This window comes from Mchenga conophoros, linkage group LG7, assembly GCF_057382185.1.
Source record: "Mchenga conophoros isolate Kocher_MC1m ecotype Shallow Benthic linkage group LG7, M_conophoros_male_GT1.1, whole genome shotgun sequence".
In the NCBI taxonomy this organism is placed as follows: domain Eukaryota; kingdom Metazoa; phylum Chordata; class Actinopteri; order Cichliformes; family Cichlidae; genus Mchenga; species Mchenga conophoros.
The window spans coordinates 21,840,922-21,859,863 of record NC_140532.1 but is presented as its reverse complement, the minus strand read 5'-3'; the positions used below and the strand labels follow the sequence as shown (position 1 = coordinate 21,859,863).

General features: G+C 41.0%; 1 protein-coding gene across 10 annotated transcripts in view; it reads right to left on the bottom strand.

Moving 5' to 3' along the window:
- Nucleotides 1-18,942, bottom strand: part of LOC146570074 (unconventional myosin-IXAb-like) — a 164,961-nt gene that overhangs the window by 38,992 nt on the left and 107,027 nt on the right. For all 10 annotated transcript variants that reach the window (XM_085282873.1, XM_085282875.1, XM_085282878.1 and 7 more), the window contains 3 exons: nt 16,315-16,404; nt 7,509-7,625; nt 5,835-5,969 (listed from right to left, as the gene is read on the bottom strand). In XM_085282873.1, coding sequence (XP_085138999.1) covers nt 5,835-5,969; nt 7,509-7,625; nt 16,315-16,404 — 342 coding nt within the window. The remainder of the gene's footprint in view (nt 1-5,834; nt 5,970-7,508; nt 7,626-16,314; nt 16,405-18,942) is intronic.

The following is an 18,942-nucleotide window of genomic DNA, read 5'->3' as shown; positions in this document are numbered from 1 at the left end:
ATATATGTTTATTGCCAAAACGTTTGCTGTGTTTCCCAGCACAGTCTCAAGGGCATGGAGGAGATTCCAGTCAGGTAGTTACTCTAGAAGAGTTGGACAGGGCCGTAGAAGGTCTTTAAGCCATCAGGACTGGTATCTGCTCCTTTGTGAAAGAAGGACCAGGATAAGCCCTACAAAATCACCTACAGCAGGTCACTGGTATGAATGTCTTTGTGCTCGCTGACTGGCACCATGGAGCCAATTGCCATTGAATACTAGAACTGGGAGATCCACTACAAGCACCCTGTGCTTTTTCCTGGAGGATGAACCATTTGATATCATCGACTGGCCCTCATGCTCACCTGACCTACATCCAATTGAACACCTGTGGGACATTATGTTTCTGCCAGGTTGCACCTCAGACTGTCAGGAGCTCAGTGACTCCCCTGGTTCAGATCTGGGAGGAGATAGGACACCATGGACACCAAGGCCGTCTCGTTAGGAGCATGTCCCGACGTTTGGATTCAGTCCTTTGTAGGCTGATATTTTTCATTGTGACATCCTTTCCTTACCCGGTCCATAACAGCATAAATATCCATCCCGATTGTTTTTATGTGTGTTTTTATGGTTTCATTGTAGGTGGTCCAAAAGATTTGGACTCCAGCGTTTTGCTCTATCTCCTGAGCCACAGCCACCCCATAAAAATGAATTCATGAGTATGACCATTAATACAATAAAGAGATTGTTTTGGTAAAATTGGCACGTTCCTAAGGATCCTATTAATTCAGAGAAATACCTCGTTGCTTTGTCTGAGGAAAAAGTAAGCTGCAGAATTCTCTGTCAGATGACGATAAACCTTTCCACATGTTTTTTATTTCAGTTCGGAGTCAGTGTGATATCTCCCAAGGTAAACACGATACTGTGTTTGCCTTAGGCGGTGGCCATCATATATGTTTTCTCACTTTGATACACGGTCCTCGTACAGACAAGAAATCAAGCACCAACTGGCATGTAGAGTGTAAACACTAGACACTCACACCCTCCTCGATCCAGCTGAGGGCTAAGGTTGGTGCGGCGCTATTAGCTTTGGCTCCTGTTCCAAAGATAAACACGCAGCACTGATAAGACCAGCTGGTTGGCTAGAGCGGATTGTAGCCCAGAGGGAAGAGAGGAGGAAAATCCCCTTGATGGAGAGCTAAAACCGCCTTTCAAAAATGAGGCGTATGAGCTGACAGAAAGCATGCATTTTGCTCGCATTCAGAAAACAGCTTACATCTTTTCTGGACACATGATCCTTCTTAAAAATGAGCACAAACAGTAGATCTTTATTACAGCTCAATTAATGGGCTACAACCCAAGCACGGAATCCACAAATGGCTCCAGTCTTTGAAACTTAAAGGTTGAATAGAAATTAATTCAACCTTAATAGTAAAAAAATAGATCACATCTTCAAAAATACTAAAAAAATTAAAGTGAAAAAGAAAAGAGTAAAGAGCTGCAGTTAGCTGGAAGTAGACAATATGATCTGTTTTATTTCAATTGCATCTCCATTTCATTTGATACTACTGTTAATACTCAGAGTACAACTCCAACAAAATTAAGCAACGGCAGCTCTGAGGAAAGCATGACCATGGAAGTGTTCAGACTGCACAACAGTAATCTATTAATGCCAGAAATCTTAGAAAACTCTCAGAAAGGCAGAGTTTTCCTCTGGGATTAACCAGGTAATCTGAACCCCACAAATAAAACTTGACATCAAACACCCCACAACACCTACAGGGTCATGATTAGTGTTTAGTTACCTTCTAAAGGTGAGTGCCAGCTGATCTGAGGTCAGCAGTCAAAGGCTCAAAACAAAGCCACAGGTAGGTGTGAAGAGCTTTCTCTCCGTATCACATCAGAGTAAGGCTCGCAATTTTATTCAAACAAACGCAAATCAGTTGAGATCTGGCAGCTCTTTATTTTGAAGCTCTACCAGCTTCCCTCAGAGGGGCCCAACACCACCTCAGCTGTTGTTCTGTTAGATAAACTCAATGATAGCCAAAGTTTCAGAGGACACCGGTGATTAAGGATAATAAACATGAACTCTTTTGAAACAATATTTGATGCAAGACTGGCCATCTCAGGAGCACTTTGACTCTTACTAACTCAATGTAACAGAGGAACACGCCTTTAAATGGAAGCACCTTACAAACCAGAGATATTCATCAGTGACAGACCAAACTAAAAATAAATAAATTTACTGTACTTTTAAAACGAATAAGATGATGACTTATGTAATTAAGGTAATCTTTTATTCTTACACGGTGCTTCAGTTGGTAGAGCTCAACTACAGCACTGCAGAAAAACATAGTATGCATAGTTTCTTTCAAAGAGTCTTAACTGGAAATATGTTAAGGCCACCAATGCTATGAAAACACATTTTTTCTACTCCCAATTTCTTAGTTTTTTGCATATTTGTCACACTTTAAGGTTTCAGATCACCAAACAACTTTTTATATTTGGTAAAACTAACCTGAAAAAATACAAAATGCAGTTAAATCAAATCAATCAATCAAATCAAATCAAATTACTTAAATAGATCAAGTGAAGTAGGCTAAAAGGTGTCAAAAAGCAAAAGATCATGCCAGGATATAAAAAGAGCCAAGAACAGGTGAGAAACAAAGTCATTGACAACTACGAGTCTGATAACGGTTACAAAGCCATTTCTAAGGATTTGTGAAGTCCGCCTAAGCACAGTGAGAGACACTACATGCCCACATGGAGGAAACTTGGAATAGTCGTGAACTTCCCCAGGAATGGATAGGCTACCAAAATTACTCCAAGAACACATCAATGACAACATGGAACCATGAATTCTGCTCTCTACCAGATTATCCTGAAGGACAACGTCCGAACATCAGTTTGTGACCTGAAGCTCAAGCTCACTTGGGTTATCAAGCAGGACACTAATCCAAAAAACACCAGCAAATCCACATTTGACAGGCTAAAAAATACCCAAAATGACAGTTTTGGAGTGGCCTAGCTGAAGTATGGCCTTAAATCCAATTGACATGCTTTGACATGACCTTAAACATATACATGCTTAAAAATCTCCAATATGGTTGAATTAAAACAATTCTGCAAATAAGAGTTGTCCAAAATTTCTCCACAGCAATGTGAAAGACTCATTGCTAGTTATTACAAATGCTTGATTGCAGTTCTTGCTACCAAATGTGGCACAACCAGTTATTAGTTTTAGGGAATAGTTATTTTTTAACCCAGGGGCAGGTAGGTTTGGCTAGTTTTTTAAATGAAAACACCATTTAAAAAAGGATTTTGTATTTTTTTGGGTTATCTTTATTTAATATTAAAATGTGTTTGACAATCTTAAACATGTAAGTGTGAGAAATATGCAAAAAACAAAGAAATCAAGAAAGGGAGGAAATACTGTTTTCACAGATCTCTATAAATTTGAAGTCAAATGTGCAAAAAACATCACATCTTGAGTTTTTAGATACAAATCACTCTGTCAGATGTTGGATGCAGAAAGACAGATAAGGACTTATTTTTGAAGTTAGGTTGCAATCCGTTCTGATCAGTCCTGCCAGTCTCCTCTCTGAATTGTAGAAAAATACTGGCTGGGTTAAAATGTTATCCTGCATGTGTGTGTAGCCTGAGGGCTAACAGTGAGAAACAGATAACAGCGCCATTAGCACTGGCTGACTGCCGGTTTGTTATCTTCATTAAGACTGAAGAGACGTTTACTGCACTTGTTTGCTGCCATTATTCTTTTTTTTTTCACACTCCCTTCCTCTCTTAGCTTCACCATCAGCCATCAGCTAGCATGTTAAATTGCCACGGCCTATCAGTGTTCAGCAAGAGGGAGAGGAGAGCTGACAGCTACTCTGACACAGTCCGTCTGATTTGACGGACTGTGTAATCTCCCCTAAATGATCTTTCTCTATTTTTCCTTCTCAGTTCTGTTGTCCACTCGATGTGATTTGGAAACAACAACAGAAACAACACAGCACGCAGAATATTACGTGGGTTAGCAGTTGGCATCCAAATAAAACAGCATGAATATATAATGTAACTGATGTGGGATTTTTTGACTCATAGAGGCTAGTTTTGATGCTGCAGATGAGTTTGCTCTGAGATGCAGCAGTGGTGAAAGAGAAGGAGGCATGAATAGTAAACAAGTAAATCCAACGACCTGCACAAAGCTATGTTAGCAGCACTAAGCTGTCAGATCCATGCTGCTCAGCTTGACTCATGCACTCTAACCCAGCCTGTCAGCCTGTTCTGAGTATTCAGCACTTTTTCCTCTGACCTTTCACATTAATAGATGTGTGTGCTACCCTAGCCCAACTGCATAATTACAGCTGCTTTCACAGTAGTGTCACAGGAGCACTACGCACGCTCACCAGAGGAATACAACCGGCGTGATTAAGGCTGATGAAGAACTAAAGAGTTTCCCATGATCATGTTTTCAATAAAAATTATCAAGTTATCAACCAGCCTTAGTTGTCATGTCCAGAATGTTCTGTAGATGACTACTTAGCAGCTGATGCTTCCTAGCATCTGTCCAGATCTCAGCTTTTGATGCAGTTGCCCTTGATGTATCAGGATCGGCCTTACAGTGGTTCTCTTCATACCTATCTGACAGATCTTTTTTTGTGGCTAGTTTTAAGTACAGATCTCCCCCTCCAGTTCATGTTGGTGTACCCCTTGGTTCTGTTTTGGGGGCTCTGCTGTTTTTATTGTATTCGCTCCCCCAGGACACAGACTGTTAACCTGTAAGGATCTCCTATCACTACTATGCAGATGATATTCACTTGTACGCCTAATTTCACCCAAATGAAATGCTTAAACTCCACAGTTTATGAAAGACTTTATTTTAGTTTAGTTTATGAGACACTGTTAAACAGTGGATGGCAGACAGTTTTCTTCAACTAAACCAAGACAAAACTGAAATAATTATCTTTGTGCCAGAAAAATGCACATCTGGGATAAAGGAGACACTTATACCTCTTAGTGCTGCTGCCAGGCTTCTGACAAAAAACAACACAATGTGACTCAAATGGGACTCCAATCCTCATGCAGCTACACTGGGCTCCGGTTTATTTCAGAGTGGAATTTAAGATTATTTTATTGACTTGGAGAGCTTTTCACAGACAGGCACCAGGTTATATCAGAGGGCAACTGCATCCATATGTCCCTGGCAGGTCCCTGAGGTCCTATGACCAGGGCCTGCTGATGGTCCCCTGCACTAAGCTGAAAACAAAGGGAGACAGAGCCTTCTGTTCAGTGGCCCCCAGACTCTGGAAATCTGTTCCTTTGGATTGGACACTGGTGGACTCTGTGGTCTCTTATGAAAACCAGTTACAAACATATCTTTTTAAATGTGCTGTTTTGCTTTTTATGCATTGTTGGATCTTGTAAAGCATTTTGTGATTTTATATCTTGAAAGGTGCTATATAAATAAAGCTTTACTTACTTGCTGTTTGACTGTAAATGAAGTAGACTTTGACACATGTACTGACACATCTGACTTAAAAGGAACCTGCACTGATTTTGCACATCAAAGCACTTTTCTTCTAGCACCTCCTTAACATACTGCGTTCAGAGGTTCAACTAAAGAGGAAGCCATGCGTCACACATCAGAAAAAATTACTAATGTCCCTCCACCTCACCGCTTTGAGTGCGTGCATATGCAGACGTCGAGAAGCAGATCCTGTTTGAATGTTTGCACGTTTTTAACGTCACTGTAGTTCCAGCTACACACAAAATGCAATGACGTGTTATCAGCGGCTGCACAATGATTATTGTGTGGAGGAAAGAAAAGGAAAGGAAAAACAGTAACATTACCCTACCTGCTCCAGTTTGAAGATGTGTTGGTTGAAATAGTGCTGAAGTCGTTCGTTGGCGAAGTTGATACAGAACTGTTCAAAACTGTTGTTCTCATAATCCTCAAAGCCAAAGATGTCCAGCACTCCTATAGACAGGATCTGGTGGAACAGGCAGACAGCAGACCTCAGATTTAATCAGCGTGATTTCTTTTTAAAGGAAGACTCTTCCCTTTGAAACACTGTAAACATGAGTAGAAATGCATGATGCTTTGACCAACAGCATCTTTATTTAGAGATGTTTCCCTTTACGTCCCACTTGCTCCAGCCTCTCACTTGCCCCCCGGGTGTCAGTAAGATTCATGTCATCATGCATCATTAATATGCACCATCTAAAGAAGGCATTCACTCAGAGAAGGCCTTTAATTATGAAATGGACTGTAAAAGCTGCTTGTCATTTAATTGAATGTTATTCAGCAGTGTTTTATTTCCCTCTGAAGGCTCATTTTTTATAGTTTGGCATAAAAAACATACAAGAACACATGGCATATATATATATATATATATATATATATATATATATATATATATATATATATATATATATATATATATATATATATATATACATATATATATATATATATATATAATCTGGTATCTGAACATAAGAACAATGACCTTGATGGAAATTGCACCCTCATCGACCCCTGACAAACACACAGACAGATGATGTCAGTGCCAAGGGAGGCACTCACACGCACTCCTGTTTTCACCATTTCAGAGGACGCTGCATTGACTTACATTCATTTCCTGCAGGCTAAAGCACTGCTCATCAATACTCGAACCTTAAACTAAGTCCTCAGCCTAAAATCAAATGATTTACATCCTGTGGACTGTTTTTCCCCACAGAAAGGGGCAAATTCCCACAATGTGACTGTGTAAATAGATTTATGTCCCCACGATATGAATAAGACAAGTACACACATCCACACACACACAGGCAGAGTGCTGGGACATCAGAGGACCATGGGGGGTAAACCGAGCTGAAGGGAACTTGATGCCATCTGCCCAAATGTTCCTAGCATACACACACACACACACACACACACAACGATCTGTTTTCCAATTCCTTCGATGCACCCACTGGGTTTGGCTTGCCAGCTGCCAACACACACACACGCACACGTATACACACATATCACACCCTCTGCCTCTAGGAATAAAACAAAAGGCAACAGAAATAGAAGAAAGAACAACATGGCCAATATTTACTCAGTGTAACGGTATAATCGTTTAATAATAATAATAATAATAATAATAATAATAATGATAATAATAGTTGTCTAACAAAAGTACTAAAATCAGGTTTAATTACTACAGTTCATAACAGCTCTGTTCCATTTAAGGGTATGAGCCGGTGGTGTAACCTAACTAATATTATTAATGACAATATTTGAAGGATATTTCTAATATGAATTTTGAGGGAGATCACTTTATTTGGACACTTGGACACAGACACACACACACACACACACACACACACACACACACACACACACACACACACACACACACACACACACAGGTGAAATCAAGACGACAATAACTGGAGGAAAGGCGATCTAATCAGAGATATCCAGTTTAGACCTTGTTAAAGGTGTCTGACTCTGTGTTCGTGGAGTGTGTTTTCATTCCTACCTTTGAACTGTCCTCCAGGTCCTTGTTGTTCAGCAGGGCATGGTTGGTCCTGAACACAATCCAGTCAAACAGCGCGCTGTACAGTGACTTGGCCATGGAGTCCCTCACTGTGCCTGCCTACACACAAACAAATACACACACAGACAAACAACGTGATCAAAAACATATGGATTTTATAATCTGAAACAGAAGCTAGCTCTGTGGATGTTTACCGCTTTCACTCACAGTCTTGCTCAAGTAACTTTTTTAGCTTTTTTTCCCCACTTGTTCTGTTACTGGATCATTGTAATGTTAAATGTGTAAAGTGGGCAGAGAAAACGTTCTAATAAAATCCTGCTGCAGCTGAAACATTTGATGGAAGAGATTAAACAGACAGAAAAGCAATGGAGAAAAATGAATCAGTGGATGGTGTTTTAAATCAAAAACTGCTCATAATTTGGCGATGGCTGCAACAAAAACCTCATCCAGATTTTTCTGAAAACAACAACATTTATTCAAACATTAACTTTGATCTGCCTAAAGACTCAAAGCACAGGAAAGAAGTTAGCCTGACTGCAAGAATAATCTACATACCAGAAGCTCCAACTTTAAATGACTGATGTTATGGTCTTCTTAGCTTAATCTCTATGCACACAAAAGTACTGAATATGCACGCAAAGACATTTTATGTGTAAACTCGTTCAGCTGCTAGTTAATACAGATATCAATTCAGCCAGTGGACACGATCAAGACAACCTGCTGAAGTTCAAACTGAGCATTAGAACGGGGCAGAGAAGTCATTTAAGTACTTTTAATGTGGCATGGTTGTTGGTGCAACAACAAACATTGCTGCAACAGTCAGACCGTAGTGTCAGAATTTGGTGTGAACAGCATGAAAGCATGGATCCATCCTGCCTTGTATCATCAGGTCAGGCTGGTGCTGGTAGTGTAATTGTCTGGGGAATTTTTCCTGACCCTTAGTGCCAACTGAGCATCCTTTAAACATCACAGCCTACCTGAGTATATTTGATGCTCATGTCTGTTGCCGTATGAACAAAGTGCACCCAATCTTCTGGTGGGATAACACACCACGTCACAAAGCTCAGATCATCTTAAACTGGTTTCCTGAACATGAGAGTGAGTTCACGGTTTTAAAACGACTTCCGCAGTCACCAGATTTTAATCCAACTGTCATGGTCCGGGTGAGTACGGGGTTTTTCCACTCCGCTGGGCTCCACCTTCAGGCAGAGACTCCAATCAGCTTCCACACCTGGTTCCAATCAAGTCACCAGCATATAAGACCAGCATTCACAACAGACCTCTGCCAGATCTTTTGCTAACTCACGTTAGTGCTACGCCGCCAAGCCCTTGTGAGAGCCCCTTAACTACTGCTTTTCTCCTCACCGTGTTTTCTTTGTCATAGGACCCACCTGTCAGTCGCACTTCCCAAGCTAAACTACTCACATCTCCGCCTGGATGCTGGTTCTGTCATCTGGTTGCTTCCTTTCCATCATTGGACTACACCTGCCTGCCTCCCTGCCAAGTCCCTCACTCCAAGTATATTCTGGATCCTCTCTGGATACTCCTCACCCGGAACCCCTTGGACACCCCCTCCTCGCATGACACTTTAAACTACAACGCTGACTGCGTACCTCCATCCAAGCCGCTGCCCCTTTTTCCATTCCCAGGATCCATCCGTGAAATCTAGCACCTAGTCATAGCACTCAGAGTTTCATGTTCATAGTTTGGCCTCACAATTCACAGTTCATAGTTTCCACAGTTCATAGCTTCCACAGTTTCCTGCTTTGTAAGTTCACTAGGCACTGTAAATAAAGCACTGTGTTCACGCCCGTTTTGCCTCCCTCTGTGTCTGCATTTGAGTGCACACACACAGCCTGGCCCTCTCGGCCCTAACACCAACAGAGCATCTTTAGGATGTGGCAGAGCAGGAGATTTGCATCATGGATGTGCAGTCGACAAATCTGCAGTAACCAGAGATCCAACGTGGTACTACCAAATATAATGGACACTAAGTGTATATGATCATGATTTAGATGAGCAGAGGTGACTGGCATTGTGTTTTTGCAATGCATTGCTAGTTTTTCTCTAGTTGCTAGCATTGATCCTAAGCATAATCAAAGTCAAAGTTAACTTTATTGTCATCTCTGCTATATACAGTACAGTATATAGAGAGACGTGCGACAAGGCTCCAGTTCCATTCAGTGCAAAAAACAACAATAAATATAAGAAGAATAAGAATAAATATACACTTAAGACTGAGGTAAAGATAAAAGGAATAAATATACATTTTAAAATTAGGGTAAAAAGGATCAATAACAGTCTAAGTTTCCAATTTACAGTTGAATCATTTAAAGTGACCTTGAAGTGGTTTAAAATGACCAGCGTAGCAGCTTTGCAGTTTACAGTATTGAGTGATTTAATGTTACAGACACGTGAGGATCAATCCTCTTATTTCAAACCTAAATTAATAACCTTTGTTCCATTAATGTATAACATGGTTATTTTATTTTTAGGCATCAAAACATCAGGATGTATAATTACAGCAACAGGCAACTGAAAAGAGCCAGCAGTCAACAATCAGAAGTTGCTTAAGGAAAAATAATCGAGCTACTTGCTTGAGTAAGATTGAGTAAGTTACCATCAATGTTAACAGCCTATCAGTGGCTGTGCTACTGTAACTTAGAAAAGGCAATGTACCCGAGGCTCCTGTTATGAATAAACTGTTAGGCAGTATAACAACAGCCACTTTGTATTTAAAGGGCAAACAGAGCCCCTGTTTAAGTTCCCTGTCTGCTCAGAGTTAGTGGTCTTATGTTTTGTAGGCTCGCTGTGCACAGTGCTGTAATACTTTTGGAGTTTTCAGTCATGAGCCAGAGCCTTAAGTATCTCCAGACCTACAGATTAGTATTTGCACAACATTTTTTATAGTTCACTTTGTGATCCATTAAAAAAACCCAACCCACTGTGCCTCAATGAGCAAAACAGCAACTATTCTTTCTCTTTAGAGACGATGAAAATCATGCTAAGCTAACATAAGCAGACCTGACTTGGACACCAGAGCATGTTCTCTGTCACTAATAAGTGTTATGATTGAACAGGGTAATGACACAAAGGAAATCTGCTTCAGCTAGGTCAAATATTTTTATGCCAGGAACCCCAAAATATTTGTGCAATACCCCAATCCGAAAAGGCTGCTAAGTGTGATCCAATCAGAGAGGATTTCATCTATGGGACAATCAAAAAGAATCACAGAATCAGTTGTGTTGTTGTAAATAACTCTCTCATCTTGATGTAGGTTTATCCCTCACAGAGCCTTATGTCATGTGACTATCGAAAAGCCCTATGGCAAATTCAAGTCAGTCAACTTCACAATTCAACATATATAATGCCTAAAAAAAAGTTGCCTCAAGGTACTTTATATTGTAAGGTAAAGACCCTACGTTAATTAAGAGAATACCCCAACAATCAGAAGACCCCCTATGATCAGGCACTTAGTGACAGTGGTAAGGAAAAACTCCCTTTTAACAGGAGGAAACCTTCAGCAGAACCAGTTATTCTTATACAGTCCTTTTCTACTCTCGTTTTATAAAGTGATGGATACAACATGTTTAAGTGCTTTCTATGTAACATTCATACACAGTCATGCTCCAGTGGATGCATCGGAGAGCAGCCCAAATATCCTTGGGCAAGATAGTAACCCCAAATATTCCTGGCAGGCAGACTGGAATGATCGAACATTTACCATTTTTTTATGGGATGCACTAATACCAGGCTAGCTAAGCATTTATTGAGATAAAAACTAGATTCTGGCAGATAGGATCTGGAGACTCAGTATTCCTACACATGCAGTTTTAGTCCTATAACAGTTATATGCAGAATGTAGATAAATCAGAAAGCTACCAGTATTGTTAGCTAACTATAGCAGTTTGCTACCTAGCAATTAGGAGCACGGCGATCCACTGTCTTCAGAATATCAATGGCATTCATTGCCTTCGAGCAGCAAGAAGTAAAATAACTGCTGGTGCAGGCTCACAAGTTAAGCCTTTCTCAGCTTTGAGGGGAGCAGTTGAAATGACTTCCTATGAGAGTAAAGGTTACTACTGATTACCATGAGGGAGGTGTCAAAAACATTTAGAGGGTTAGCTAGGTGTTCTTCCAAAGGAGGGCATGTTTTTCTCAGCAGGGGTGTTGGTCTCCGAGTATGTCTTTTTGCTTTGCTGCTATGTTAGTGTTCTCCTCTCAGATCATACACTTATTGTTCATATCTGTGGGCTAGCTGAAACCATAAGAGATGATAGTTTCTACTAAAAGTTTTTTGGGCCTATTCTAACCACTATTTTAATAACTGCAGAGGCCGAGCACACCAACGCAGATGCACGAAGGACTGAAAGTCTTGCAGCAAACCACTATGATGAAGCAAAAACGTGCATTTTTAAAAGCTGCCTCCTCTCTTTTACATTATTGATTGCTTGTGATATATTTTTAGCAGGCAGGCCTGTGACGTCTCTGTGCCCACAGACTTATGTAAGATTGATATGAATAATACAAAAAGAATCACAATTTAATTGCTGCAGCAGGAACTTGGGATTGGCAGATCTGAAGTGAACATTTGACATGCCCACTGAGCACGTGTCGTCTCTGTATTTTGCCATGTCACTTAATTATTCATAAAAATGGGACAAGTTAGGAACTAGAAGGGAATATGGCTGGAAGCAAATGCGTAGAAAATGTTTCACTCAATGCCCACCTAAGCAACAGATGAAATAATTAGCAGGACTTTATCGGAGGCTTTTGGAAAGTGCAGCAATACGGACTGTTAAACAGGGTCTTAGCTGGTGTTTCTGATTATAAAGCCCTGGAAGGGGAACTTGTTGTTTTCTCTGTCTCCATCTCTTTCTCTCGTTCCTCCTCCTTGAAAAACCACAGGAGGCGTGAAACACCAGCATGAGCTCACACTGCACGTGGCCTGCTAGCTTCCTCGCTGCAGGATGTTTTATCTAGGTATTTCACCACAATATGCCAGTATGCATATGTTTTTCATTTGCATTTATGTACTTGTTATCTGTGTCAGTGCCCATATATGTATGTTTACTGGGTGTTTTTGATGCATTTTACAATCCATCACCAATAGGGGAGTGGTTTTATACTTCTCATCATCATATAGCTTAAAACTATCATAAAGTGACGCCTCATAGATGAATGGAAGCCATTTGAATGAGGGTCTGATTATTCCCCACCATCAACGCCTGATCCCCGCACATACACTTCTCTTTCAATATGTCTGTCTTTCAAACAGGAAGAAGGAAGTGGTAGAGTCAAATAATCTGTAGCCACATCAAAATTGTCAAACCGCTTGCCTTATCGTGACCAGCATGGACCCACGCATGCTTACAGACACACACACACATGCATGCAATCAAGATCTCACACATGTACACACTCGCTTCTAAACCCAGACTAAATCACACTGGGGTCAGAGTTATGTGCATCCAGCTTGGATAACAAAGGATATCTATAATAACAGCTATTTAATAAAGTCCATTAATTTTTTCCTGCTCATCCAATTGAGGGTCGTGACCGGGCTGGAGCCTTGATGTCAAACAAAATCTTTTTTCTTTATTTCTTTTGTTACAAAACAGTATTTTTGAGCAGCAGATGGCCTGTGTGCCTGAGATGACCGTACCCCCTTTTTATGACATCACATTCTTGACCAACAACCCTTCTTTTTTCTTTACGTTTCACAACTTAAAAAACGTAAAAAAAAAATATCCTGCTTTCACTATTAGCTTACGTCTGACAGCTAATGTATATATAAAGATGGTTGAAATGTTACTGAGATACTGCTCAATGCAGGCTTCAAATTTCCACACCAAACTTGTGTGAGTTACCTTTTTGTGTGACTGGCTTTTAAACTATGTTTAAACTACGTACAACTAAGATAGTAAAAAATCTGCAGCTCAAAACAGATTTCTGCTGAAAGAAATGTTCTACTTTCAGCAAAAGAATCTGAAAACAATCTGTCAAACTCTGAATATGCATGTTTATAAACAATGTCCAAAACATATTTTTGAATGTGAAACTTTAACATTTAGTTAGACATGACGAACAGTAATTGCACTATTTCTCTATTTGTGGCACAGCCAGCTTAAGTAGTAGGAGTAGTAAGTCATAGTAGTAGTAGTAAGTAACTTCTTGAGGAAGCTTGAATGACAGAACAATAGCTGCCAAGCACAATCTTCCTGCTTGAGCTGGGTTTTACTTTTACTCTCATTATTCCTCTATGATAAACCCCAAGAGCTACATGATTCAACCAGAGATCGTCCACTCAGGTTCGGGACTGTCTGCGATAAAGTTAGAAAACCAACATCTTCCAATCCGCAGCTTGCTGAGGTTCAGCAGGTCGAACACCTCATCCAAATTTCCCCACCTCCACTGCGGGTGGATGGGACAGCTGCCTAGCACATTTTCTCAACCTTTCTTATCCAAGCAGGAAGAAATCATTTCTGAGAAGAACCAGCAACATTTGCCAGGTTCTTTTTTCCACATTTCCTTTGTATAAAAACAGCCGTGTTATGGATTCCACAGGTGGCCTCGACTCGCTCCCACGACCCTCCGTCAGATCAGGGCAGGTTTTCACTTCTAATTTTACGTGGAGTGTGATTTTCTGGCATTATGCTTTTACTGATGCCGCAATGAGTGGACACGAAACTGGGGAAAGAGTGTGGGGGGATGACATGCGGGAAATGGCATGGCCTCTGGTATTTGATTTAGTTTAAAGGCTGAATTAAGGATCGCTGTTATAATGCTTATGGTGGATCCATTATACTTTTCCTTATTCTCTGTGACACATATACTCTTACAGCTGAGGATGCCCATCTTGAATGTGGCCAAACGTTCAAATAATGAGGACAAACAAACTCTATGAGCCAAAACCTCAGGCTTCAGACTCTAAACTCATTTTTTCAGACAGTTTTTTTCTGCTCTTGGCCCTGTGCGATACTAGAAGAGTAGATCTCCCTAATATGGTCATTCCCCTACAGAGGCCAGGCTGAATGACACAGTGCATTTGCAGCAACATCCATGTAAAGCTAGCTAAAAGCTAAACTGAACTCTTTACCTCCTGAAAGGCTACAAGGAGTAACCCTTGAAACACTTTTTCTGAACTGAGTGGTTTCTTTCGTATTAGACCTGTTTAACGAACAGAGGTTAGTGAGGGTGGTCTCTGCCTGTGCAGAGTTTTTCTTGGAAAAACCAAGAAACTATTCTAATGGTCATCGAGCCACGTCTTTATTGACATAAACTGAGGTGTTAAACGTCGTCTTTATGGGGTAAAGAGTTAAAGCTAGCATGAAGTCCACCAGTTTGTCCAAACTTGTGCCTTATTTATATATGTAATATTAATCTAATGTTAAATGTTAATTTCATCATTATGAAACATTTTAATATTGTTTAAAAAAAATATTTTTAATAAAATATGTTTGCGGTCTACATATATAGTGCGAAGTAGTAATCATTATCTGTTATGTGCTGCTACTTGATAGATAACAATGTTCTGTACGCAATCTGAATTAGAGCAATAAACCGAGTCTGCCCTGTCTCCATGGATTGCATAAATCTTGGCACAAATTAAAAGTAACATGTTATATATGACACGTTTTTCTTTCTTTGAGTGGATAGTTGAGGATTTCCTATAATGCTAATCTGCTGTTGTTTTCGTTTTTTTATTATTTTTTTTACCACTTCCTCCACAGATGACATAGTACCTGAAGGTTTCTGCAGGTACCCGTGAATCCTTTTATCTCTTGCTCTTCTCGAGATACGACCACCTCAACAAGGACAGAGGGGGAAAACACCAGAAGCCAGAAGCGAACATCATTTAATCAGAAATGCAGCTCTAATCCAGGAATAGAGTTCTGATCACATCGTCTGAGCCTGTCTCACACAGCCAGTCCAAAAATAAGTGAATTTATGCTTTGAAACATATGCGACTGGAGGAGAAAGAGACAGACAAACAGACTGAGGCAGGATCGTGTTTCTGGCCTCTGTGCTGTATATTCCAGTGGAGGTTGCACATTCCTAAGACAAGAACACATGACTGAAGCAACGGGGGTGTGGGAGAGTGGGAACAACCATTGTTGGGTGAAACTAGGCTGTGGATCAGATGGAGAGGTGGAGCTTAACGGGGTTACAGGCAATCAATGTGTAGCATTTCCTTCCTCAGACAAAAGGCCCTGAAGCCACAAGCACAGAGCAGGACTATGCAGTGCTTTGCTGAGCTTGGAGGGAGAGATAAGCAAAATTCACTGAATATTAATATTCAGCAGCACTCTGATGCCCTTCAGTGGAGTTTATCTAGGTCAAAAGAGGCAACAAAGAGGTAAATTCTTCAGACTGTGAGTCTAAAGAACATGGTTAACTCAAACCGCCACTGCTTGGCTTAACAGGAAACAGGAAGTTGCAGAGGAAGACCCCTATCAAAAGAGAATGCCACAACAAACTCCCCAGACAAACTCTAAAGCAAGCAAACACAAACAAAGAATCTCCAGTACAGATGACGCACTTCAAAACAAAACGTTCAGCAACAACGTGCTTTTACTGAGACTCACTGGATGTGATGAAGCCACGCTCCTGCTGACACCACAGAGCAGCGCCATCAAGAAGCAGAACAGACGAATATTGTTTTGCTGCATTTTCTTAAATGTGTCGTGGCACCGAAGGACTAGAGGTTCATAGAAGATTTAGCAGCTTTAGACGGTGAGACAAAGCCACTGCATTTGGGGCACGTGTCTCACTCTGGTGCGGTTACCTCTGCAAGCTTGTAGGGCACTATGAGCCTTTCTCCAACAGTCACCGTCTTCCTGGTTGTCAGTGCTTCAAGAAGCATCTCCTCCTTCACCTGTGCACAAAAGAAAAGCAAGAATAAAAGTGTCATTTTCAAGGAAGACATCAGGGCACTCACTACTGGACTTATTAACAAATAATCAGTGATGACAAAGGGATATCACCCACAATAGCTATAACACAGGATCACTTCTACTCTATCAGTAAAATGTAACCTGAAATGAGATTTACTGTTTATTTTACAGGCAATGATGATGATAACATTGATTAGGAGACTAATGAAATAAGACATTCAGCAAAGCTGGGGGGATTTACAGGAGACAGATTGCAAAGATATGGGAGCAGAGATATGGTGACTGACTATGTATCCTACAGTTCCCACAGTGAGGTTGCACTAGGTACACAGAATAAAGGCCTTTTAAACTTAGTCATTATGCATGTTTCACCAATATGTCCCTCGTGGTATCTATTACAGCCATTTAAAGCCACATTATACCATATATTCACACAGCATTCATACAACCGCGGACAGTTTGGAACCAGCGGTGTCTTTGGACTGTGGGAGGAAACTGGAGTACCCAGAGGAAACCCACACAGGCTCAGGGAGAACATACACACTCAGCTCCAGCTGGCTGGGAGGTTCAAACTGATGACCTTCTTGCTGTGAGGTTACAAAGCTAACCGCTGTATCACTATGCAGCTAATTTATAAGTTTACCCAATCGGTACTCTTTCACTCATTTGATGAAATGTCAGCAAGTCCAAAACAGACAATCCCATTTGGTTCTATTACCTATACGCAGATGATTGTTTGATTCAGTTGTAGTGTTTGTCACATATTGTCTGTATGTATTTAGCTGACCATAACTCTGACATCTCTGCCGCTTTTAACCAACGTAGCTGACACAAAAGCAGCACACATGATATTCAGTACAGTACTATATGACTTTCCATTTGAGTTTGTGTTCACTCTAAAAATGGCCCCAGACAAACCAGCGATGACAGGGCCACACTGGGAGAAGCAGATGTCACTGCACACATCTCCTCCATCTACGGGGATTATGGGCGTGGGCCGAACAGCTGCTCCTGAGACTGTGTGTGTGTGTGTGTGTGTGTGTGTGTGTTTCCGCGTGTGTGTGTATACATGTGAGAACAAGCCATCGCAAGGCTGCCTGATGTCTTCATGTTTAAAGAGCAAGGGTGTCAATGTTATAGTTAATACCATTATGGATCTATTTCTGTCAGTGGCCTCTAAATGCTTTGACATAAATTTGGGGGGGGGGGGGCAGGACAAGTCAACTCTGCAGTGAGTGGGTTGGTGGGGAGCGGGGGGCATAATCAGACCTCATTTCACACTGCCTGGTAATCCCTCCACAAAGAGCAAAGCCTATTCTGCAGCTCAGTGATTGGTCTTCAACTGGTACATTTCCATGTATTAGTTGCTTGGTGACAGGCGCGATGCCCTGTCATGATCACAGATCTTAATACTCTAATAATCAGAAGTTTGTAAGCACCAGTTTGGGGCCAGTGATTCTGAACTGAAGTCAGCCATTTTTTTGGAGCACCTTTAGATCCTAGTGAGGACAAAAAGTAAAAGCAAACACAGCAGAGCCGCCTGATCTGAGCATGACGGTTTTCCAGAGACATTGCACACAAAGAATCCTGAATAGAACTCTATAGGAAAATATGAGCCAGTGATATTGCATCTGCATATTAGAGGTTCACACAAGTTTCAGCTGTGAGGTGGTGGGCCTACTGTAGTAGAGCCACAGGTAAGTGTGCCTTCTAGGTAGGGCTGGGCGCTATGACCCAAAATTCATATCTCGATATTTTTTAGCTGGATGGCGATATAAGATATATATCTCGATATTTTTTTTTTAAAGCCATAAGTTAAGAACAAAAAGAGAGTTCTTAGTCACACTGTGTCCCAGATGTCACACGGGCACTTTTATTTACATACAGCGTAGTTGTACATGAAGAAATTACTCAAAAATAAATTATCAGCATTTATTAAATAATCATGGTCCATAAATAAAAGAAAACAATGTTGTTTTTGTGCATAACAAAAAGCTCACAATTGTGCAGTCAAAATGTAAACTAATAGACGCTGAGCATAATAACAAAGAGACAGATTTCACAGCTGCACCACGTCTCTGAACAGGTGCCATTTGTGGTCCTTATACACACACAGTACGTATCACTCCGCGAGGCTCCTCCTCGGTAGCCATAATCCTCCGACAATCCATCAAGCGGTGCAGCTCCGTAGCTTAGCAAAGTCATATTAAAACATTTTTTGACAGATTGCTGAGCGCTGTGTACCACATAAAATCGGTTCGCGGTCAGTAAGCACAACCAGAATTCATACATAAGGTGCACTGTCGATTTCTGAGAAAATGAAAGGATTTTAGGCCGTGCAGCCCCTCCGGGCTGCATGTCGTTAGCGCGGTTAGCTCGTTAGCGCGGTTAGCTCGCTAACACGTTGACGCCGCCCAGCCCCACACACGGTAACTCGCTAACGGAGATTTTCCGCTTTCATCTTGTCATTGCCTGCAGGTGAAGCTATGGGGGAGGCGGAGTTGTGTTCAGTGAAGGAG